The following is a 25078-nucleotide window of genomic DNA, read 5'->3' as shown; positions in this document are numbered from 1 at the left end:
TCATGGATCACCAAATAACATACAAAATGAATGACATGACAAGTCTTTCAAGAATTTTCCTACCTCAGATTTGGGGGACAAAATCTCCTCAAACTGTTTCAACAGTTCAGGTGGAGAGGACTCGTCAATCTCAGCTCCAAGTATAGCAATGTGGCATTTAACCTCTGAAAATAATTGAATATTTGCAAGATCAAAATACAGCAATTTTTTAGTTAATCATAAAATTAGATAAATAGATTCAAAGAATGCTCAGTTTTTTCCATCTAATGATTAAAATCATGTATTTTTTTGCATGTGACAAACAATTGTGCATATTGCTATTAAGATACATACCTTTGATGTCATCAACAGTCACAAATGAGAGATGTAGCATAACTGCAGATTTAATGTTATCAGACTTTGCTAATTCTGCAACTACCTTGGCTGAGAGGATTCAAAAATTTGCCTTAAGAAATCCTTGAAATCAGTCATAAAAAAAATTTATCTCAAGTATATTCCAGCTAGAAAATCATAATTCAGCTCAAAAGGGTATACTGACGTACGTACCACCCCAGCAAAATCCAGCAGCCCCTATTGCAGACACACCTTTGTTTTTCAAAGCCTCAATTACCAATTTTGCATCTTCAAATACTTTATCCTGCAAAAAGTTTAAGGTGAAGAAAATTGAAGGAGAATGGTAATTCTCTAATTATAAGAAACAAATAAGATGCAAAAAACAAGTGTACGAAGCAATATGCTGACATGATTTATTCATCATTACGTACCTAGTTCCAGTAATGATGGAAGATTGTCCTAAGAAAGATTAAAAGAATGTAATATGGCTTGCTCAAGCAGGAATAGCTGAAGCTTTATCTCCCTTAAAACTTGAACTGTGAAAAGCTCTTCTACAAAATGGTCATCCACGTTAGACTTTACATACATAGGACTATTGTATTTTGTATGGTACATGTTGGGATATACCGACCAACTCCATCCGACTGACCGACCAACTCCATCCGTCCGACCGACCGACTCCATCCGACCGACCGCGGGCGACACCGACAGCGACTATCGATTGCGCCCGACCGGAACGGGTCGGCCTAGCGGCCCCACGTCGCCTCCGATCGCCTGAGGGCCAACCCCCCGTCACCGACTTCCCATCGGATGGGACGCCGATGACTCACTATCGGTTTGGATGGCTGTCGTCCCACCTCTACAGGCCCTCCTAGATGCTGGATGAGCGGCGTGGGCTGCAGTCCCATCAAGTAAACGCCGCACGGACGCCAGGGGGCATTACCCTGCCAGAAAGCCTGGGGCGCTGTCCTGCTAAGGATGAGAATTAATTCCTAGGATCTGTCAACTTTGTCAACGGCATGACAACTTCTGATGATTTGACAACTCTCCAGTTGTCTACGTCACCGACGGCGAGGCCATACCACCTCCAACTATAAATCGGGGAAGGCAACAGTGCTAAAGGGGGGCTTCTCCGGGAAAAAATGCTCAGGCTTGCTCTCTCTCTCTCTCTCTCTCCCCGTAGAGCTCCTTGTCTCCTTTTCACTGTTGTCTAGTCTCCTCTCTGACTTGACCGTCGGAGGGTCCCCGCCGGAGCTGCCTCCGGTCAGTGTGGACTTTCTTTTGCAGGCGCTTGTTCCCGGCGACCAGGCGACGAGGGGATTGGCCGCAACAGATTGACGTGCCAGGAAGGGGCAGTACACCATGACAAAGACAAGAGCTCAGCGATCGAGGGTCACCGGGTCGGCGAGGTGCTCTTCCCATCGGGAAGAGGCCTCTCCTCCACCCTCTGCGGCGGAACCCAGCTCTCCGCACCCCGTGGTGACCACAGAGGCGCAGATCGCGCGATCGTGCGGCAGATGACCGTGCTGACGAACGCGGTCAAAAGCTTTCAGCAACAGCCGGTCCAGCTGCCGCCATCACCGATCGGGCAACCAGCGGCACATCCGATGCCCTCCAGGAGCAGCCGCCGACGACCGCATCGATCTCCGTCGCCTCTGCAGGAGCACCTACCACAGTGCTCCCACGGAGAGGAGGAGGGGCGGCCGCGGTGCGACACCCATCGGCCCCGACGGCATTCTCCCTCCCAGCTAGAACGAGCGAGGAAGGAGAAGCGACCGCGAACGCCGTCCGCCTCTCTCTCGGACTCTTCCGGAGACTCTATTCCTGGGGTCTCCTAGCACTGACGGATCGATGACTACGAACGCAGGTTCGACGAGATCGACCGTCGGCTTGCTCAGTTGCAGGTGGACTGGCAGAAGTCCTCGAACGACGTTGACTTTCAGACCACCCAACCCCTCTCCCGACTTATCCTTGACGAACCGATCTCCAGTCGGTTCAAGATGCCGCACGTGGAGCCTTACGACGGCTCCACCGACCCCATCGACCACCTGGAGAGCTACAAAGCTCTCATGACGATCCAAGGGGCAACCGACGCTCTCCTTTGCATCGGCTTCCCCGCCACGCTACGCAAAGCTGTCAGGGCCTGGTACTCCGATCTTCGATCGGGGAGTATCCACTCCTTCGGACAGCTTGAGCACTCCTTCGCGGCCCACTTCAGCACCAGCCGAAAGCCGCCCCGAACATCGGACAGCCTTTTCTCTCTTAAACAAGGAGAAAATGAGACGCTCCGACACTTCGTGGTGCGATTCAATGCAGCCACGCTCGAGGTTCGGGACCTCAATGAGGACATGGCCGTCTCGGCCATGAAGCGCGGGCTGAGGGCATCCCGGTTCACCTACTCCCTGGACAAAACCCTCCCCCGGACGTACGCTGAGTTGCTGGAGCGCACGTACAAGTACATGCGCACGGACGAGGGAGCTTCCAACCGATGCCTGGCTGAGCCTAAGGGCCCGAAGGAGAAGCAGAGGAAGGGTCGGGACCCTGCTGTGCCTGGCAGGCCCCCGATCGACGGTCGGGTATCACCCCGACGACGGGACCAGAGGTCGCCCCGACGTCGAAGCCCGAGGCCGACACGCCCCAGGTACGATTCCTACACTCCCCTCTCTGCTCCTCGTGCGCAGATTTTGATGGAGATCGAAGGGGAAGAGTACCTGCGATGGCCTCCGCCTTTGAAGGCAAAGGGCCTCGACCGATGAAAATACTGTCGATTCCACCGGGGCCACGGCCACAATATCGAGCAATGCATCCAGCTTAAGGATGAGATCGAAGCCCTCATCCACCGGGGGTATCTCGATAAATTTAGAGGAACCCGCCGGCTCGACCAGTTGCCGACCACCGACCCCAGCCGACTGAAGAGGCGACCGATAACCGACCAATGGCCGGGGTCATCAATATGATTTCTAAACGGTTGGGCCCAGGGACGTCTATTGGGGGGGAGCCAATGAAGAAGCCACGCTCGGATGATGTAATTGCTTTTACGAAAGAAGATCCTCGGGGCATCCAAATCCCCCATGATGATGCTATTGTTGTCTCGGCAACAATAGCCAATTATGATGTAAAAAAATTTTTGTAGACAATGAAAGTTTAACGAACGTTCTGTTTTACTCGACCTTCTCACGGATGCGACTGTCGGCCGACCGACTCAAGAGAGTCTCTACACCCCTAATAGGTTTCGTCGGAGACGCTGTCGCAGTGGAAGGAGAGGTCACCCTGCCCATGACGGCTGGAGCCGAACCACAGCAAAGCACGGTTCTCCTGACTTTCGCGGTCGTCCAGGTGCCCTCGGCCTACAACGCCATACTCGGAAGACCCGGACTGAACGCCCTCAAGGCGATAGTTTTGACGTATCATCTCCTGGTTTGGTTTATGACCAAAAACGGCATCGGGAAGATGCGCGGAGATCAACACCTCGTCCGTCGGTACTTTCAGATCTCCGCTCAAAGCGACGAATCGAAAGGCCCCCTGACGGCCGATAAGCTGGACCAACGAGAGGAAGAAGAACGGGGTGAGCCGGCCGAACAGCTCGTTCCCATCGCGATAGCAGGGAACCCCGACCAAAAGGTGTGGATTGGGTCTCAATTACCCAACCCCGAGCGGCGACATTTGGCAGAGCTACTGAGGGCAAATACCGATGTATTCGCTTGGTCGGCGGCGGATATGCCGGGAATTTTCTCGGAGATGATGACCCATCGACTCAACATCGACCCGTCAATGAGGCCGGTAAGGCAGAAGAAAAGATCTTTCACTCAGAAAGATAGAAGGCCATCGATGAGGAGGTGGATAAGCTGCTCGAGGCAGGCTTCATCAGGGAGACCACTTATCCCGATTGGCTTGCCAATGTTGTAATGGTGAAAAAAGCCAACGGAAAGTGGAGGATCTGCATCGACTACACCGACTTGAATCGAGCCTGTCCAAAGGACAGCTTTCCACTTTCGAAGATCGATCAGTTGGTGGATGCGACGTCCGGCTACCGACTGCTCAGCTTCATGGATGCCTTCGCAGGGTATAACCAGATCCGGATGGCACCCGAAGATGAGGAACACACCGCCTTCGTAACCGCCAAGAGCCTCTACTGCTATAGAGTAATGCCGTTCGGACTGAAGAACGCTAGCGCCACCTACCAACGACTGGTCAACAAGGTCTTTAAAGACCAGATCGGGCGCAACATGGAAGTGTACATCGACGATATGCTGGTAAAGAGTGCACAAATTCTGGATCATGTCCGGGATCTCGAAGAAACTTTCCGCACTCTACGACGACACCGGATGAAGCTGAACCCGACCAAGTGCGCCTTCGGAGTGACTTCGGGGAAGTTCCTAGGATTCCTCATCTCACAACGGGGAATGAGGCTAACCCCGAGAAGATCAGGGCCATCATCGATATACGACATCCGGACACCAAGAAGGAGGTGCAGCAACTCAACGGAAGGATCATCGCGCTCAGCCGATTAATTTCTCGGTCGGCTGAGAGATGCCTCCCGTTCTTCAAAATCTTGCGACAAGCCAAGCAGTTCTCTTGGCCGAACAAGTGCCGGCAAGCCTTCGAGGAACTGAAGAGGTACCTGGCCTCTCCGCCACTCCTCGTGAGATCGGAGGTCGGGGAGGTCCTGTACCTTTACCTGGCTACGTCCCCGGAGACGGTTAGTTCGGTGCTCGTTCGAGAGAACGAGAACTGGGTTCACCAACCGATATATTATGTCAGCAAGGTGCTCCACGAAGCTGAGACTCGGTACTCAAAGGCAGAGAAAATAATTTTTGCTCTAGTCATTTCGGCACAGCAACTCCGTCCGTACTTCCAGGCACACGCCATCGTGGTCCTCACCGACTAGCCCCTGAGAGCCATCTTGCACCACCCTGACACATCGGGACGGCTGGCGAAATGGGCTGTGAGACTGAGCGAATTCGACATCCAATATCGGCCATGACCTACCCTCAAAGCTCGAGTTCTGGCTGACTTCATCGCTGAATGCCCGACGATCGACCTACCGTCGGGGGAGGGAAGCCCCGTGGAGGTCGGGACCTCCGACTGTGACCCCGATTCGGCCTGGGTGTTGCACATCGACGGAGCTTCCAATGCTCAAGGGAGCGGGGCCGGTTTCCTACTCACCAACTCGGAGGGGGTGGTTACTGAGCACGCCCTCCGATTCGACTTCAAGGCCTCCAACAATCAGGACGAGTATGAGGCGCTCGTCGCGGGTTTGAAATTAGCATTGGAGCTTGGGGTTGACCGACTTAAAGTCTTCTCCGACTCTCAACTGATCGTTGGGCAGATCAAAGGCGAGTTCGAAGCACGAGATCCGACCCTGGTCAAATACCACCGAAAAGTGAAAGATCTCGTGGCGCCCTTCGAGTACTTCGAGATCTCCCACATCCCCAGGGTGGAAAATGCTTAGGCTGATGCGCTCTCCAGGCTCGCGACATCCGACTATGGCGCCTTGGGCCGGACATTCGTGGAAAGTCTTGAACGGCCGAGCGTCGACCTGGTCGAAGAGGTGCTGCAATTGGCGGCGGAGCCGAGCTGGATGGACCCGATCGCTCAGTACCTGACCAACGGTCTACCCCTGAAGACCCTGCGGAAGCCAAGCGACTCCGGTGGGCGGCTTCCCAATATGTGATGATCGACGGCCGACTATACAAAGGTCATTTTCGCTTCCCCTGCTGAAGTGCCTGGGGCCCATCGATGCGGACTATGCCCTCAGAGAAGTACATGAAGGAATCTGCGGCGATCACTTGGGGGGCAGGTCCTTAGCTTACAAAGTTCTGCGACAGGGCTACTACTGGCCCACCATGAAGAAGGACGCCGCCGAGATGGTTCGGAGGTGCGAACCGTGCCAAAGGTATGCCAACGTACAATACCGACCCCCAGCCGGCTTGCCCCGATTATCGCCCTGTGGCCCTTCGCCCAGTGTGGAATCGACATACTCGGATCTTTTCCCCCGGCATCCGGACAACGAAAATTCATCGTCGTCGCGATCGACTACTTCACTAAATGGGTGGAAGCCGATCTCTTAGCACAAATCACTGAACGAAAGATGGAAAACTTCGTACAGAAGTCCATCATCTTTCGGTTCGGACTGCCAAACACCATCATTACTGACAATGGGCGACAGTTCGACAACCAGGACTTCAGAGACTTCTGCGCAAGATTTCAAATCACACACCGACTAACCTCGGTCGGGCATCCGCAGTCTAACGGCGAGGTCGAGGTGACCAACCGGACCATATTGCATGGGCTCAAAACCCGACTGAATGAAGCCAAGGGCCTCTGGGTCGAAGAGCTGAACTCCGTCCTATGGGCGTACCGGATGACACCACGTATCCCGATCAGAGAATCACCTTTCAGCTTGGCCTATGGAATGGAAGCCATGATCCCGCTGGAGATCGGATTGCCATCAACTAGGGTCGAGCAATATCGTGAGCCGGATAACTCCGAGTGTCGGAGGGCCGACTTGGACCTCTTGCTCGAGCTCCGACGCGAGGCACAACTTCGTATGGCTTCTTACCGACAAAAGGTGGCCCGATATTACAACGCTAGGGTAAAGCCAAAGCTCTTTCGATCTGGAGACCTGGTCTTGAGGAAGGCGGAGGTCTCAAAACCCTCGGATCAGGGAAAATTGTCCCCGAACTGGGAGGGACCCTACAAGGTAGCCGATGCCTACGGACCGAGAGCTTACCGACTGAAAACCCTGGAAGGAAAACCCATTTCCCAGACCTGGAACGCCGACAATCTGAGGTTGTACTATTAGTGAACTCTGTACCTCCCCCATTTGGAATACGAACTCAGTTTAAACTTCAGAGTCTGGAATATCGACCCTTCGACTGTGGTTCGGCGCTCACCAAGGAATGCGAGCCTCCGACATCCCGACACGGACATAACGTTCTACTGCGGGCCGTCGGACTAGCCGCCGGCGATTCGTCGAACGTTTAAAGGACCAACGCACTCGCGAAAATGGGAGCTACACTCCTTCTACAACTTTCGGCTAGAACGTTCGGGCAGAACGATCGGCCGACTCGCCGACGCGACTCCGGCCAGGAAAGGCAAAAGCGCCAACGCAACCAACGCCGCGTTCGTGACTTATCGATCGGGTCGAGGCCGGTCGAAGGGTATTCGGCTTACCACCGTTTATCACACGGTGCTACACAAGCGCCCGACCTAAGTCTGAGTAAGAGGAACTCGACTTGCCATCGCTTTCTCGATCAGACACATCGACTGCGTGCGACGACGTACCAGACGCAGTCCGACCGATCGCGTCGGACGACATTAGGGTCATCGGGGTACACTCGAAAGTCGGTCGACTTTCTTCCCCATGAATGACCTTCGACTTCGCCGGCACGACCAACTTAACGAACTCGTGCCTGGAAGTCGGTCGGCCCCCGACTCATGCCAGGACGACGTACGTTCGACCCTGGCATTCGGTTTACAACCTAACGGCGAATGTTTGGTCGGGGTTCGTCTCGCTTACCCTATACCAAACCACCGACTATCTCGGCTAACGACTCGGGATGACGTTGGGTGTCCTAATGCGGCACGCCAAGGCTGCGGCTCTCCGACCTTATGACCCCACGATTACAAGTACATCCCAACAGGCCAAAAAAGGAAGTCGAAAGAGGAACTAGAAATTTCTTAACTTCATTTGGTTACAAAATCGGGCCGAAGCCCGGTTACAAGTGTGCTAAGAAAAACAAAAACGATAAAGGAAGACGAGGCCACGATCATCCTTCAGAGTCAATCTCCTCGACTGACGGAAGCTCGGGGATGACCGGTGTATCCACCATGATCGGCACTGGGTCGACGACCGAGGCAGGATCGTCGGTCGGTGCTGGACCGGCGGTCGGTGCCGGATCATGGGTCGGAGCCTGGTCAGGAGTCAGGGCCGTCCCTCCTTCGGCAATCTGTTCCGGGATGACCTCTCCAGCCGCAGCGACGCCCCCCGACGATGGGTCGACCATCTCTTCCATGGCTTGGTCCTCGACCCCCGGTGGAATGATGCCGCTGAGGTCCAGCTCCGGGTACAGAGCTTGGACTGCATCCCGACCATCTTCGTACCCCACCCGATACGATGCGAAGCTGGACTCCAGCAGCTCCTCTCGATACCGATCGGAGCCACGAAAGTCGTCCACCGCCCGACCCGCTGACTCCTTCGCCGACCTCGCCTCCGCTTCCGTCCGACCGAGAGAGTCCTTCGCCGACTCCGCCTCTGCCTTCGCTATGTCGGCATCGGCCTAGGCAATCGACAAGTCCTCCTCAGCCTTGGCAAGATTCTCCAGGCTGACCCGGAGCTGCTCGTGCTCGGCCTCGAGCTCGGCAGCGACGCCGTCCCGTTCACGCCGCAGACGGTGCACAGTCCGACCCTTGCGCTTGGCCTCCTTTCGGACCGACTTGAGCTCGGACCCGAGATGAGAGACCTCATCCACCAGCTTCACCTCCCGATCGGTCGACTGCTTCAGGTGTTCGACCAGCATCGCCCTGTCAGCTTCGACGGCCGTCGCCCTGTCCTTCCAGGCCGCCCGGACGTTCCCGAACATTCGGTACCCGCCTCAAGTTCGGACATGGTATAGATCAGCTGCAAACGTGGGCGCTACGTCAGGAAAGCGAAGTAACGAAAATAATAAAAAGGAAGGAGACGAAGTGGAACTTACCCCAACCATGGTCGGGTAGAACGAAGATAACATCTCGGTCACCTGCCGAGACCTCAGCACCTTCACGTCAGCTGGGAGAAGGATCCCCTGGCATAGTCTCCTGGCCAAGTTGTGGTCGGCCAGCGCCGACGCTCCTTCGGGGACCTGTGCGCCAGGTGGTGCGGTGCGACTCCCCGACCTTGTGTCGTCAGCGGGTCTATCGGGGCTTTCCCCCGATCGACCACCCCAGCCAGGGGATCGGGTAAGGAGGGGATGCTCGAGCTTGACTGAGCACCCCCCGTTGCAGCTGCAGACGCCGATGGATAACGTTTGGGTTCCCGAACGGCGTCCGACGCTACTCCCGTCGGCGAAGCTGCCGACGTTCCTTCAACTGCTACCTCTGTCGGCCGCTCCTCCGGTTGCGTCGTCGGAGCCGAGAGTGCAATCACCGGCTCTGACTGATCGGTCGCCAACGCTGCGATGGTCGGCGCCGCTGTGGAGGGTTTCTTCGACGGCTGTGAAGGTCCGACCCCCAACGCAGGCCTTTTTCTCGCCGCATATTGTCTGATTTCAGCGTCGGTCGGCCTCATCCTCGACGGTGTCCCTGCGATACCGACAGAAGGATCAGTATGTGCACGAGAACAAATGCCAAATAAAAAAGACAACCGATGGATTGGGCGATACCTAGACGAAGGACCAGGCTCAGACCAGCATCATAGAGGGCTTGTTCGGTAACAAGCTCCCTCTGCTTCGGGACCGACATGTCTTTGAGTCGGTGGAAGTCCTCCCGGTCGTTCGCCTCCACTCGGCTGTTCTCGTTTGCCTCGATTCGAGGCACGTCCCAGTGAGAAGGGAAGCCCCAAGGAGAAGAAGAGGAAACAAAGAAAAACTGATTCTTCCACCCGTGAATGGAGGATGGAAGGCCAGTGATGAAAGAAAGACCCTTCCGGGGGTTGAAGAGCCATCACCCTCGGGCCTTAGGGTGGGGTCAGAGGATAAAAAATATCCGAAAGAGAGAAATCCGAGGGTTGGTCGGTAGGAGCTGACACAAGAGGGCGAAGCTGATTATCAGCCGAACTGAGTTCGGCACCAGTTGCGCCGGACAGAGTCCGTAATAATCTAGCAAGTTCTGGACGAACTCCAGAATCGGAAGTCGAAGATCAGCCCGGAGGTCCTCGACGTACAGTGCCACTTGGCCCACGGGCGGGTTGTTAACCCGACCGCCGGCCCTGGGGCAGAAAGCTGGAACTGCTCCGGGATATGATACTGATCCCGAAGCCGATCCACATTCGGCCCCGAAAGTGAGGAAACCTCAACTTTCAGAGTCGACCGAAGGTCATCGGTCGGTTTTCCGATCGAGCCTCCTGAGGTGAGGTTCTGGCCATAACACCAGAACCAAGGGGAAGACAAGATCGAAGAAGAAGGAGAAGGAAAAGAAAAGGTTTTAAAGAAGACCAGAGCAAAACAGAAGAGGGGGGGGAGCTCCGAACAAACCCTTACGGGAGTAGGGGTAAGCGCAGCTGCCGTCGATGATTGAGAGACCGCTTAGGCAGAGTCTCCGCAGTGAAACCGTCAAAAATGGAGCTTCGAATACAAGTGGCCCCATATATATAGGGCTGTTCGACGGTCGAGATGACGCTGCGCCGACCGAGACTTCTCAGATGGGCGACACGTGGCAGCATCCGAGCCCCCTTTCGATCCGGCGGTTCGGCGCACCCATCCCGGAAAGGCCACGCCGCCTTCATTAAATGCGAAGGACGTCGGCCCAACGACCCCCGACACGTGACGGAAGGGCCGCGATTCGGAATTGAATTGCCCGCGACGATTCACGTCCCCGATGGGATGCCTGACAGCGACCCGCACTCCCAGAACCGACGCCGGACGGCGGTTTGCGTTTCCCAAAAGGCACCGGACACCCGATCGCTTGACACCGGATCGTCCGGCACTCGATCGTCTGACACCCGATCGCCTGACATCGGATCGTCCGACACCCGATCGCCTGACACCGGATTGTTTGACGTCCCGACGATGGGACACCTGACGTCGACTTGACCGGACCATCTGTCGGTGAGGTCGGCAAACTCGGTCCAGGACGCAGCAAGGAATCCACTCCTTTCGCCCAACGTCCTACCTGCATGGAGACGCGGGCCGATGCGACATCAGGCTCAGGAGTGGGGGGCAACTATTGGGATATACCGACCGACTCCATCCGACCGACCGACCGACTCCATCCGTCCAACCGACCGGCTCCATCCGACCGACCGACCGACTCCATCCGTCCGACCGACCGACTCCATCCGACCGACCGGTTCCATCCGACCGACCGCGGGCGACACTGACAGCGACTATCGATTGCGCCCCGACCGGAACGGGTCGGCCTAGCGGCCCCACGTCGCCTCCGATCGCCTGAGGGCCGACCCCCCGTTACCGACTTTCCATCGGATGGGACGTCGACGACTCACTATCGGTTTGGATGGCTGTCGTCCCACCTCTACAGGCCCTCCTAGATGCCGGATGAGCGGCGTGGGCTGCAGTCCCATCAAGTAAACGCCGCACGGACGCCAGGGGGCATTACCCTGCCAGAAAGCCTGGGGCGCTGTCCTACTAAGGACGAGAATTAATTCCTAAGACCTGTCAACTTTGTCAACGGCATGACAACTTCCGGCGATTTGACAACTCTCCAGTTGTCTACGTCACCGACGGCGAGGCCATACCACCTCCAACTATAAATCGGGGAAGGCAACAGTGCTAAAGGGGGGCTTCTCTGGGAAAAAACGCTCATGCTTGCTCTCTCTCTCTCTCTCTCTCCCCGTAGAGCTCCTTGTCTCCTTTTCACTGTTGCCTAGTCTCCTCTCTGACTTGACCGTCGGAGGGTCCCCGCCGGAGCTGCCTCCGATCAGCGTGGACTTTCTTTTGCAGGCGCTTGTTCCCGGCGACCAGGCGACGAGGGGATTGGCCGCAACAATACAATTATCATTAAATTTTTCTTTTTTCATTTGTATAATTAGCTCTATTATTTCTCTATCACGTCTTGCACAATTGTATATCATGGGCAGCTGCTGCAGTGTGAAATTATGTCAAGTTACACTGAAGATATGATTCAATACATTGACAGGCTTTTCCAAGCACAAAAGAATATCTTCAGATGTTGGGTTTTGTAATTGAGAATGGGAAAATCCATTTATGGTAGGATCCTTGGCTTGTTAATATCTTTCGACAATCTTCTGGGCAGTCGCATTAGGAACGTGAACCAAGTTATTCACCAGAGTTCTTGGAGGCAACTTGCTCCATGTAGGGTAGAGTAATGCTCCATGGTTCGTATATGGAGTGAAACTAAAATATTCTATTCCTTAAGAACATAAAGCCAAAGGATTGTTGGAAGTATAGTGCTGATCAGATTCTTGTCTTCTGAGTGGATCTAATCAGAGAAAAGAAAGAGAGAAGTTTTATGTCGCTCTTTATTCAGGTGGCTTCCAACTCTCGATCGACAAGCTGAAAGAGAAAAAGATAATGAACGGCGACAATGTCGTATATATGCCAGAAGGAATTAGAGACTGTAAAACATCAATTTTCAATTGGAAGGAGGTAACTGGCTCTAGACATTTATTAACTGAAGCTAAAGGAACATATCTGTTGTAAACTTGGAAACTTCAAAGTTTTTAACTGCTTATAAGAGTTATAATTCAAAGAAGGTAAGATGACTGCCAAGGTCACTTTGGATTCTGCAGTAAGTTCTGGATGGGAAAAAAATATCATTGCAAGATAATGAAGTACTGCAAACTCAAATACATCAGAGGAATGAAAAAGTGTATAGCATACATGCAATAATGTATTCGCAGTTAGGTGAATATGTAAAAGCATGCATAAAAACACGCAAAATCTAAAAAAATGAATTTGCAAATAGCATTAACAGGTTAGCAAACATATTCCTTGAAATAGGTTGTTAAATAATGAACTTCTTCTCAACAATGATTTAGGTTCATATTTTAAGATGATTATATAACCTACTGGCCCATGACTTTCAATCCATGTCTTTATAGGCTTCTGATATGGTACGTATGGATCTCCATAAAGAAAATCAGGAACTATACCAAAGAATCCAGCAGCTGTGACTTTGTCTGTGTCACGCCCCGAACCCAACACCCGGGTCGGATACGTGATGGCCGCACACTCCTTAGAGCAAGCCCTAAAGAATATGTAAGGCCAAAATAAATCATTACAATCTTATCAACCATAATATTTAATTTCAACAGTAATTCATAAAACTTGCATAATAACAATTAACATTCCTTCAATTCTCTGATCAGATACTATGACACTCTATTTATCCTTCTGCTCACCCGTAAATCCAAGCCATAGCCAATCTAAGTCATCCTGCAACTCTGAGAAGAAAAAGAAAGATGAAGGGGTGTGAGCTTTACAGCCAGTAAGAATTTCCATATCACACTGATATAGTAATATAGTCTGAAAATAAGGATAAGCAATAAAATATAAAATCTCATGTTCAATGTCCAGAATAATGCAAACATTCATAAATTTTCTGTCTTGTCAAAATAGATGCATCATCATATGTTAACCGGTGAAACACTTTTGTTCAACAATTGTTTCATATCTTATCTTTCATTTCTCCTTTCATAATCATATGATTTTAACATTTTCTTTCTGGCTCTGGACTATCCAAGTCTATACCTCAGTCATCATCCGGATCGAATCCACTTAAAAAGTCTTTCAAGACTGTCCCAGGATGAGCTCCTGGCCGGCTGTCTCACGTACCAAAGCCCGTGAGAGGCTGTCCCAGGCATAAGCTCCTGGCGGGCTGTCCCAGGCATGAGCTCCTGGCCGGCTGATCCACCTGTAAGCCAGTGGGGGCTGTCCCAGGCATAAGCTCCTGGCGGCTGTCCCAGGCATAAGCTCCTGGCCGGCTGTTCCACATGACAAGGCTAGTCCATACCATATATCTCTTTCTTTTCATTTAATCATTATGTGTTGATTTCATCAATCAATTCTGTCTTGCATTATGATCAATTCAGATATGTCATATCCATATAATCATGCCATCAATCTCTGATGCATATATATTGACATAACATACTCATGCTCAAAATCAAATAACAGTATCTCAGATATAATAAATTCATCGATCTCAAATCCGATAATGCAAAACCAACGATGCAAGACCAATAGTAAAATAGCATATATAATAGTGATCATGTACAGGGATTCTTACCTTTACCGGTGACTGATCCAAACACAGAAATCAATGTTCTTCTTTGATTTATGAATTTTTTTAACAAAATATTCCACTCGATATCATTTGCAGACAATCATCTCTTCATAACCCTGATCAATATAAAAATTACATATATGGAGAAAATTACCGATAATCGATCTGATAACACAAATCTAGGATCTCTCTTAGGATTAACCAAAATTAGGATTTACCTAAGTATCTGGATCCTCCACTGATCCATAAGACTTCTAGAGAGAGAAAATCCATGAAGAGAGAGAAAATTCTAGAGAGAGAAAGTAGAGAGAGAAAGTGGAGAGAGAAACTTTCGTATCCTTCCGATGAGGCACTCATGATCGAGATCATCAGAGGTCCTATCAGGATAACTCAATATGAATCAAGTGTTACAAATTTTGAATAGGATCGAACTGGGATCAGATCTACTGCATGAATTTCGGAGCAACCTCAGATCATCTTATTTTCATCTTCAAGTTTATTCTAGGATTCATGATGCAATCAGAGAGAAAGAAAAGATCCTAGAGAGACAAAATCCGTAAAGAGAGAGAAAAGTCTAGAGAGAGAATCTAGAGAGAGAAAATGTAGAGAGAGAAGGTAGAGAGAGGAGAGAGAAAAGAGAGAGAAAGAAGAGAGAAAGGAGAGAGAGGAAAATTCTCTCCTTCTTCTTCTTTTTTATTTTATTTTATTTTATTTTTATTTTTATTTTCTCTTTCTCTTTTTCCTTTTTTTTTTCTTTTCTTTTTCCTTTTTCTTTTCTTTTTCTTTTTCCTTTTTCTTTTCTTTTTCTTTTCTTCTTCTTCTTCCTTTCTTCTTTTCTTCCCGCGGCCTCCCTTGGCTGAAACAGGGGAGGACCGTGAGGTCCCCCCCCCCGATGGCTCGGGCTCCGGCGACTTGACGGAGATCCGGCAACAGGTGGAGGCGGCGGTGATCAATGGACGGCCGGCGGCAAGGTTCGGCCGGCAAAAAATCAAAAAGAGATCGGAAAACAGGGGATTTCTTGTTCATGGATTTTCCGACGAAGACGGTGGCCGACGGCGAGGCTTTGGGCCAGGGGAGAAAGGAAAGAGGGAGAGGAAGAAGGGGAGGGGCTTACCTTGCTCCGGCAGTTGAGAAAAGCTCCGGTGAACCCCTTTTTCCCATCAAGAACCCGCGGATCCTTTTGAAAAAAAAATCCCTCAATCTCTCAAAATCCCGTGATAAAAACCTAAAGGAAGGGGAAAGGGAATTTTATAGAGGAAGAATCCGATTTTTACTCGGATTCCCCACTCCTTTTCACGGTGGGAAGAAGACTCTCAACGGGAGTCTTCTTCCTCCCGATTCCTCTGTTTTTTTTTTTTTTTTCTGGGTCGTTACATTCTCCCCTCCTTAAAATAATTTCGTCCTCGAAATTAGGTTATGTCGTTTGAGATATCTATTTCAAAGTATACATTCTTCATGTCATTCTCAAGCTTACAATAATGTCTTTTATTTCTCATGATCTTGTTATAACAAAAATTATTTGAAATCTCAAACTCATCCCTTCTTATTGATTTCTCAACTTTTTGAAGAACTGTAACATTTTGGACTTGTATTAATATACCACCATTACATTTCACTCGAAATTCATAATTATTTCAGACTACCCTTGATAGAAAGTAAATAAAGAAAGGTCGAACATTGGACAATCTTCACGATTATCGATTTCTCTCTTCTCTTGACCTTTCAATAAATTTTATATGTAGACTCTCATCTTAAGAAAAATCTCAATCTTCTATATCAGTTCGAATAACAATATTAGATTTTAAAGAAAAAATATGAGATCTATGTCAGAACATTCTAAGTTTGAACTAATATCAGAACTATCAAGCTATTAATAAACTTGAGATATCTAAGATTTCTTGGCATTATCTACAATGAAGCAACCTACTAACAAAAATTATCTGACTATGATCAGATTAAAAATTATTCTTTATTAACAACTAATGTATTTCATAATATCTTCAGAATCAAAGAATTAATATTTCTAATCAATTTAACCCACCATGCTTTTGCTGCTTATTTTGATCTTAATTTATCAATTTATATAATTATATCAAAGATAAAAATATCTTTATATGTTAGATCAATCCAGAATAGATCCAACCTTCAAATTTCATATAAGACTTAGGGCAAAATTTTAAGTTTCTTCATCTTTACTACCTTTGGGCATAGCATATAAAAAATTAAATCTTGATCCACTTCCTATGTTTGAAATCATTGCATAAGTTTCATCACTTTTCAAGAATCCAACATGTCTAGAATTAATTGAAGTTAATCTTAGATTTACCTTACAATCATTTAGATAATTTCTAAATCAATCTTTCTTTTTAAAAGAATTAATTCTAACTTGACAAATTAGAAGAACTCAAGCCAACATCTTTATAAATAGAATTAACTTGATTATTTCTTATAAAACTCTCTTCATCACAACCCTTAATATTAATCGATAAATCCATACAAAATCTTGTCCCTTGTATAAGTAATTCAAAATTTAACACTAGCAAAATGTCTTAGTTCAATTTAAAAAATATCTAAACTTTGACTTGAATAATTAATACACTTCACCATCCTCAACAAAAAAATTAATCCACAGATAATAATTCGAATTATTAAAGATTTCATCATAACCTGTATATCATACTCTGACAAAAAATTTTTTTTTTTTCTAAATTAACAACAATATCAAAATACTTTTGATCCACTTAGAAAAATAAACTTTTGACTTGAGATTCAATGCAACTTGAAAGATAAGAAATTATATTCAGAATATGATATTTTGAGTGACCAAAGACTTGTACCAAGATGTGTATCTCGTATTCTCATAATAAAATTTAAGTATATATATATATATTCATCTAAATTGAGTTTATATGACCTCTTATAGATTCAATGTTCAAAAATATTTCTCTCTCATATGATGTAATTTATTCTTAGACCATACCCTAATTAACTTTCTTTTGATAAGTCCAAAATTCATAATGCTCAGTCAATTATCATCGAAATTAGAAAAAAATATCATGATCCTCAATCATATAAGTTTTACATTTCAAAATCATCTAGTATACTCAACATAACTTATCAATACCTCCCTCTTCATTTCAAGGTCAACTCTTCTTATATTCAGGCCACCCTACTAATTGAAATCCAAGATATAACTCGTCAATTTTATTATAGATAACATATGTCACTTATGCATAAATTTCATCTTAATATCTATTGATTTGAAATCTAAATATTGAATCTTCTCTTTTATATCTATCATGTTCCTCATGATCATAACCTAAGTTCAGATATCACTAGAATTACAATTCTGAATAATTATAACCTTAAACTCAAATATCACTTAAATCATATTTTCTAGTGATCATAACCTAAACTCTAATATCATTCTATCATACCTTTAATGATCAAAATCTTAAACTCTGATATTATCAATCATACTCTAATGATTATAATCCCAAAGTTTGATATCACTTATCCTACTGATCTTATATAAAGTTTTAATATCTCTTCATAATCTCTAGTGATCTTAAACTTAAGCTTTGATATTATTCTATCACATCCAAATTATTTATATTGTAATCTCCAATGATCATAATTTAAGCTCTGATATCACTCTATAATATTCTAATCACTTATATCATAATCCCTAATGATCATAACCTATGCTCTGATACCATTCTGTCACGCTCCGAACCCAACACCCGGGTCGGATACGTGATGGCCGCACACTCCTTAGAGCAAGCCCTAAAGAATATGTAAGGCCAAAATAAATCATTACAATCTTATCAACCATAATATTTAATTTCAAAAGTAATTCATAAAACTTGCATAATAACAATTAACATTCCTTCAATTCTCTGATCAGATACTATGACACTCTATTTATCCTTCTGCTCACCCGTAAATCCAAGCCATAGCCAATCTAAGTCATCCTGCAACTCTGAGAAGAAAAAGAAAGATGAAGGGGTGTGAGCTTTACAGCCCAGTAAGAATTCCCATATCACACTGATATAGTAATATAGTCTGAAAATAAGGATAAGCAATAAAATATAAAATCTCATGTTCAATGTCCAGAATAATGCAAACATTCATAAATTTTCTGTCTTGTCAAAATAGATGCATCATCATATGTTAACCGGTGAAACACTTTTGTTCAACAATTGTTTCATATCTTATCTTTCATTTCTCCTTTCATAATCATATGATTTTAACATTTTCTTTCTGGCTCTGGACTATCCAAGTCTATACCTCAGTCATCATCCGGATCGAATCCACTTAAAAAGTCTTTCAAGACTGTCCCAAGATGAGCTCCTGGCCGGCTGTCCCACGTACCAAAGCCCGTGAGAGGCTGTCCCAGGCATAAGCTCCTGGCGGGCTGTCCCAGGCATGAGCTCCTGGCCGGCTGATCCACCTGTAAGCCAGTGGGGGCTGTCCCAGGCATAAGCTCCTGGCGGCTGTCCCAGGCATAAGCTCCTGGCCGGCTGTTCCACATGACAAGGCTAGTCCATACCATATATCTCTTTCTTTTCATTTAATCATTATGTGTTGATTTCATCAATCAATTCTGTCTTGCATTATGATCAATTCAGATATGTCATATCCATATAATCATGCCATCAATCTCTGATACATATATATTGACATAACATACTCATGCTCAAAATCAAATAACAGTATCTCAGATATAATAAATTCATCGATCTCAAATCCGATAATGCAAAACCAACGATGCAAGACCAATAGTAAAATAGCATATATAATAGTGATCATGTACAGGGATTCTTACCTTTATCGGTGACTGATCCAAATACAGAAATCAATGTTCTTCTTTGATTTATGAATTTCTTTAACAAAATATTCCACTCGATATCATTTGCAGACAATCATCTCTTCGTAACCCTGATCAATATAAAAATCACATATATGGAGAAAATTACCGATAATCGATCTGATAACACAAATCTAGGATCTCTCTTAGGATTAACCAAAATTAGGATTTACCTAAGTATCTGGATCCTCCACTGATCCATAAGACTTCTAGAGAGAGAAAATCCATGAAGAGAGAAAAATTTTAGAGAGAAAAGTAGAGAGAGAAAGTGGAGAGAGAAACTTTCGTATCCTTCCGATGAGGCACTCATGATCGAGATCATCAGAGGTCCTATCAGGGTAACTCAATATGAATCAAGTGTTACAAATTTTGAATAGGATCGAACTGGGATCAGATCTACTGCACGAATTTCGGAGCAACCTCAGATCATCTATTTTCATCTTCAAGTTTATTCTAGGATTCATGATGCAATCAGAGAGAAAGAAAAGATCCTAGAGAGACAAAATCCGTAAAGAGAGAGAAAATCTAGAGAGAGAATCTAGAGAGAGAAAATGTAGAGAGAGAAGGTAGAGAGAGGAGAGAGAAAAGAGAGAGAAAGAAAAGAGAAAGGAGAGAGAGGAAAATTCTCTCCTTCTTCTTCTTTTTTATTTTATTTTATTTTATTTTTATTTTTTTTTTCTCTTTCTCTTTTTCCTTTTTTTTTTTCTTTTCTTTTTCTTTTTCCTTTTTCTTTTCTTTTTCTTTTCTTTTTCTTTTCTTCTTCTTCTTCCTTTCTTCTTTTCTTCCCGCGGCCTCCCTTGGCTGAAACAGGGAGGACCGTGAGGTCCCCCCCCTCGATGGCTCGGGCTCCGGCGGCTTGACCGGAGATCCGGCAACAGGTGGAGGCGGCGGTGATCAATGGACGGCCGGCGGCAAGGTTCGGCCGGCAAAAAATCAAAAAGAGATCGGAAAACAGGGGATTTCTTGTTCATGGATTTTCCGACGAAGACGGTGGCCGACGGCGAGGCTTTGGGCCAGGAGAGAAAGGAAAGAGGGAGAGGAAGAAGGGGAGGGGCTTACCTTGCTCCGGCAGTTGAGAAAAGCTCCGGCGAACCCCTTTTTCCCATCAAGAACCCGCGGATCCTTTTGAAAAAAAAATCCCTCAATCTCTCAAAATCCCGTGATAAAAACCTAAAGGAAGGGGAAAGGGAATTTTATAGAGGAAGAATCCGGTTTTTACTCGGATTCCCCACTCCTTTTCACGGTGGGAAGAAGACTCTCAACGGGAGTCTTCTTCCTCCCGATTCCTCTGTTTTTTTTTTTTTTTCTGGGTCGTTACAGTCTGCCAGTTTCCTTCAAAGGATAAAATGTTGCAGGCATACTTCTAATTAGCATGCATATATACGAAGAAACATAGGGATAAACTGCATAGATTAATAGATAATGGAGGTCCCACATCGATGATCCAAACCATTATATGCGATCTATCACCTCTATACCACCTATATATCAAAAATCAGATGCTTTGGAGATCCTTGCCTATGCATCAATTGATTCAAAAAATATAAATAATTTAGAGATATAGTATAGTCTTATCGTACCAATTAAAGGGTTAGACAAATTGGTGATTCAAAGACAGAGCTTCTCCCTTTCTCTTTATTCTGTATCAAAAGTATTGCAGCTATTGCCATCACCATTTAATCAGTTCCCACCATTTACCCTTTTTGCAACATATCGACTTGTTGACATATATTAAAATTTTCTATTGTCGTAGTTCTTCTTGTGCATAGGATTTTTCAAGTTCTTAGGTTGTCAAAAAGGGCCAATAATTCCCTTAATTGCCAAGTCCACTAAGCATAATAATATAGAAATTCAGTAAAAATTATCTCGTACAAGCAAATACATATAGTTTGTCCTACATTAATAAATTATAATATAGTGTTAGCCAAGGATTGCCGTGCAGTATCAGACCCCAATCTAGTACAATCCTACTCCAATGTAGGTACATATGATATGAAGACTGGTTTGGCATATCAAGTGTGAATAACCCATGTACCATATATTGATTTAATATCAATATAGTATGATCAGTACACATCGGTACCAATCAATAAAGCAAACCTTACTGTCAATCTTTACTGAGAAAGAAAACTACATTAGTGCAAAGTAAACTACGAAAATCTTTTTTCCATTAGAAAATTAGGGATGGTTAACCCTTCAATCCACCCTAAAATAGGAATAACACTGGAATCAATAAGAACAAAGGGGGAGAAAAACATATCCTTTTACAATTTTTTTAAAAACTAAATGTGTTATGTAAATTTTATCATCATAATCAATAACTTCAACAATAGACCAAATCAGCTATAGGATTGTAGTTTGAGAGGAAAATGCACCATGTAACAATTCGCTTAGCAATATGAAATAACAAAAGGATTAATATACAAATATTCAAGATAAATCTAAAGTGTGTGTGTTTAGAAGTCTACCACTCTCTCTTCTAAAAACTCAGAATAATTGTCCAATAATATCGAAAAGAATGATACACACCTCAAATTTGGTACTTCATATCCTGCAAAGAGATGGAATATGTGAAATAAAAACCTGCTAATGATGACTATGGAGATGAGAAATTTTATTTAAATAACCAAAATAATAACATGATGATCAAAGTGACAAAAGTGATGATTAGCAATCATGAAGGCAGTGTTATCAATAAAATTAATAACTAAATCCAAATTTTAAGATTTAAATTATTACAAGGAAATTGCTTTAATGTCCACCTAATCTGATATGAGAACTTTGATATTGCAATGTGTATAGCAATTATAATTGGCAATTGCCTGGAATAAGTTTGAGGTACTAGTGAGGGATACTAGGTAATATAGTATTTTTTGTAAAAAAAAAAAAGAGCTGCAGCTTGCTTAGGTATTCTAATTGCATAAAAAGGAATCGAGAATGCTGCTCCTTTCTTTTCTTCTTTCTTTAATTCAAGAAACTTTTATACACCAATGGACCTCACCTCCCTCCCTTCCCTCTCCCCTTCAACCAAAGTTCTCCATAACCCCTATATACTGGAACAAATTCATCATCTAGCCATCACAGTTTTCCTCCCTACCTCCTTCCAACCATTGGTGAGTAACAATTGAAGTGCCCTAAAGATCACCGAGCTCATGAAGGATCATGACTATGCCACGGGCCCCAAAAGAAGCTAGAGCTTCTTTAAGAACTGAGGCATGGCATCAGATGCCCTCGGCCCAATCATGTCCCCCTACCATCAATGAGATTGCTAGAGATCCACCAATATTAGCTCATCAGTAGGATTCCTAGTGAGAAAGTTTAGACACTGTCCAATAAACAACTATATGTTAGATTACAAGGAGGTTGCCATGTTCCAGTTCCCATAGCTCCAAAACCATCCAAGTTGACCCTTTTGCCAACAACAAGCTGACGAAAGCCTTTGATCATGTCAGTAAGGGAAATGAAATGCTCAAGAAGTTTCATAAGATCAAGCTGTCTAGATGAAACCCAAGCTCATCAACTTTACTAAGTTTACTAGGCCATGTAGGATAGACACATAGGCTTCTACTAGGCTCATCATCTCTCCATCGTCAATCTGCAATTTGCTCCAACCATGGGGACTATCATCACTCTATCAGCCAACCCACTATTTTAATGAGAGACAAGGAAAAGGAAGGGGATAAAGAGATGGGCAAAAGTAGTTCACATAGTTCATGTTTGTATATTGTTGTGAAACCACCCATTGCTAGATCAGGCGGCTTCAACTAATCAACTGGGAGTGATCAAAGAGTACAAAGGTGATATGGAACACTTCCCCTATCGAATCAGCCGATCACCATTTATCACCAAATAGGCAGTGCCTGGTGGAGTAAATGGAATTATGGGACAGCATAGAAAAAGGAGCACCATCTCAATCCTCTCATGTAATTAGATTTTAATATATTTTAAATGTAAGAAGTGGTTGCACCAGTATCTATAGTCCATTAATTATTTTGTCCTTCCAGATTCTTATAAATTTTGAAATCAAAACTCCTTGTAGTGAAGTAAATCCAAGCTAAAAATTCAAGAAGGCATGGCTACTATGTTTTGTTTGTTCAAAACTATTCTTATTTTGCTATGTGTGATGCATTGCATATCTCAAGTATTACCAGATATTTCATTCTCTTGACATAAAATTTATTAGTTGCTTGTGTATCCAGGTATGCGTCTCTATACACATCCTTGTGGATGTGTATCTATGTGTATATGTCTTATCACTTTGGATTTTCCTATCATGTATGTTAGCTAGCACAATTAATACAAATAATTTGCACACATGTGATAAGCAAGCAGCCTAAAACATAGGATTTTTAATTTTTAGGCCCTTTTAATGGTGTAGGTAATGATCAACAATGTGAATCTTCAATTTTAGGCACTTTAAGGAGACCGGAATGCATCATTCTTCCACCACTGTGCCTTAGGAACAAGGAAGAAAACTATAAATGCTTTCGAAATGGATGGCCACCTATTGGAGAACCAGTAAGCTTTTGCTGGTCAGTTTCATTCTTTCTATAGCAACCTTCTTAAAAAGTTAGAGGATAGTTGCATCATCGCAGATTGGGTTTCCTTGTACACATAGATGGCAGTGAATTATTCTGTTCTTAATAATTTTTCATGGGAGAGATTAAGGAAGCTTGGTTCCTATAATCCAAAGAAGGTGACTGGCCCATATGGGATCCCTTTCTTCTATCAGAAGCACTGGCACCTCTTGCAGGATGGCATTTGTGGCCCTGTGCTTGACTTGTGCAACAGAAAAGTGGAATACAAATAAATTGGTAAGATCTTTTCAAATTTGCCCATAATAGGGTTCAACTAATAAGAAGGTTGGAGATGTACAATAGATTCTAGAATCTATTTTTAATTACCCCTTTTAGACTAGGGAACCTTCGATTAAGTAGTTTTATATGAGTGCTGGCTAAGATTAAATATAATAAGTATATTAGAATAAATTTTAACTTTGCATAATTTCAATCAGGTTTTTGTGATTTAAACTTAAGTTAGACATAATTTTTAATACAATGGATTTAGATTAGAACTGAATTCATATTGCATTCTATTAATTCTTCTTGATATTTTAAGAATTCATCTTGTCATAGATGGTAAGTTTAACTTGATATCATAATTTTTTATTTCATATGCATAAATTTTATTAATAAAGTCCTTGTAATTCACAAGGATAATTTTAGGAATAGAACCTTATATTCAAGGAATAATATCCTTCATGCTTAAATGAAGTTTTAAATGTTCAGCTTCAATAAAAAATTTTAAGAGTAATCCTTATATGAATTCGAACATATACATTAAGAGTAATCCTTAATGGACAATGAGGGAGAACAATTGTATGTCGCAAGGTCTTGAGGCAAGGGAATCTGTCCGCTTCTCCCCCTACCTTTTTGTTTTGATGATGGATGTCTTCAGCAAGACTATATTCAAAGCTAAAATCAAAGGAATAACCAAAGGACTGATTAGAGATAAGATGGAGAACAGATTGGCAGGGTGGAAGGATGCTTCCTTGTCAATAGAAGGAATATTGGGGCTACTTAATGCAGTCCTTTCAAACACTCCTACCTCCTGGATGTCAGTAGTATGGATACCAAGCTGGGTAATGAAAGGAATTGATAAGATGAGAAGAATATTTTTGTGCACAGGTAAAGAAGATAACCAGACAAAAGTGTGTTCAAGAAAGCAACAAGGACTCATGATCTGGGCTTTGGCCCAGTCCCTTTATCAGAGAGAGAAACAGCGTGTCTCTATAACAAACAAGTCTAAAGAAAAGAAAAAGAAACATACCAAAAAGAGAGTTAAAAAGAAGATAGGGAATAGGTGAGGGAGGAATTAGTATTTACCAAAGACATCGGAGACAAGGAGAATGGCGAGTTTGGAGTCTGATGGGCCGGCGATGTAGGCTTTGAGGCCCCCCAGGTCATCCACCAT

The 25078-nt window shown here is 45.1% G+C and overlaps 1 protein-coding gene across 1 annotated transcript; it reads right to left on the bottom strand.

Moving 5' to 3' along the window:
- Window positions 1-25078, bottom strand: LOC105057800 (endo-1,3;1,4-beta-D-glucanase-like). Its single transcript, XM_010940500.2, has 6 exons — window positions 24991-25078; window positions 21626-21656; window positions 13020-13131; window positions 547-637; window positions 334-423; window positions 1-164 (listed from the first exon to the last, which is right to left on the bottom strand). Exons 1-6 carry the CDS (start codon window positions 25076-25078, stop codon window positions 1-3), a joined length of 576 nt encoding a protein of 191 aa, XP_010938802.2.

Source organism: Elaeis guineensis, chromosome 14, assembly GCF_000442705.2.
Source record: "Elaeis guineensis isolate ETL-2024a chromosome 14, EG11, whole genome shotgun sequence".
NCBI classification, from domain to species: Eukaryota; Viridiplantae; Streptophyta; class Magnoliopsida; order Arecales; family Arecaceae; genus Elaeis; species Elaeis guineensis.
This window is presented reverse-complemented; position numbering and strand designations above follow the sequence as displayed.

Coding starts and splice junctions, on each gene's coding strand:
- LOC105057800 (XM_010940500.2), bottom strand. CDS start 25,078: ATGGTGGATGACCTGGGGGGCCTCAAAGCCTACATCGCCGGCCCATCA. Junction 21,657..24,990: donor CCTTGTCTCCGATGTCTTTG/GTAAATACTAAT, acceptor ATCTCTTTGCAG/GATATGAAGTACCAAATTTG. Junction 165..333: donor GACTGTTGATGACATCAAAG/GTATGTATCTTA, acceptor AATTATTTTCAG/AGGTTAAATGCCACATTGCT.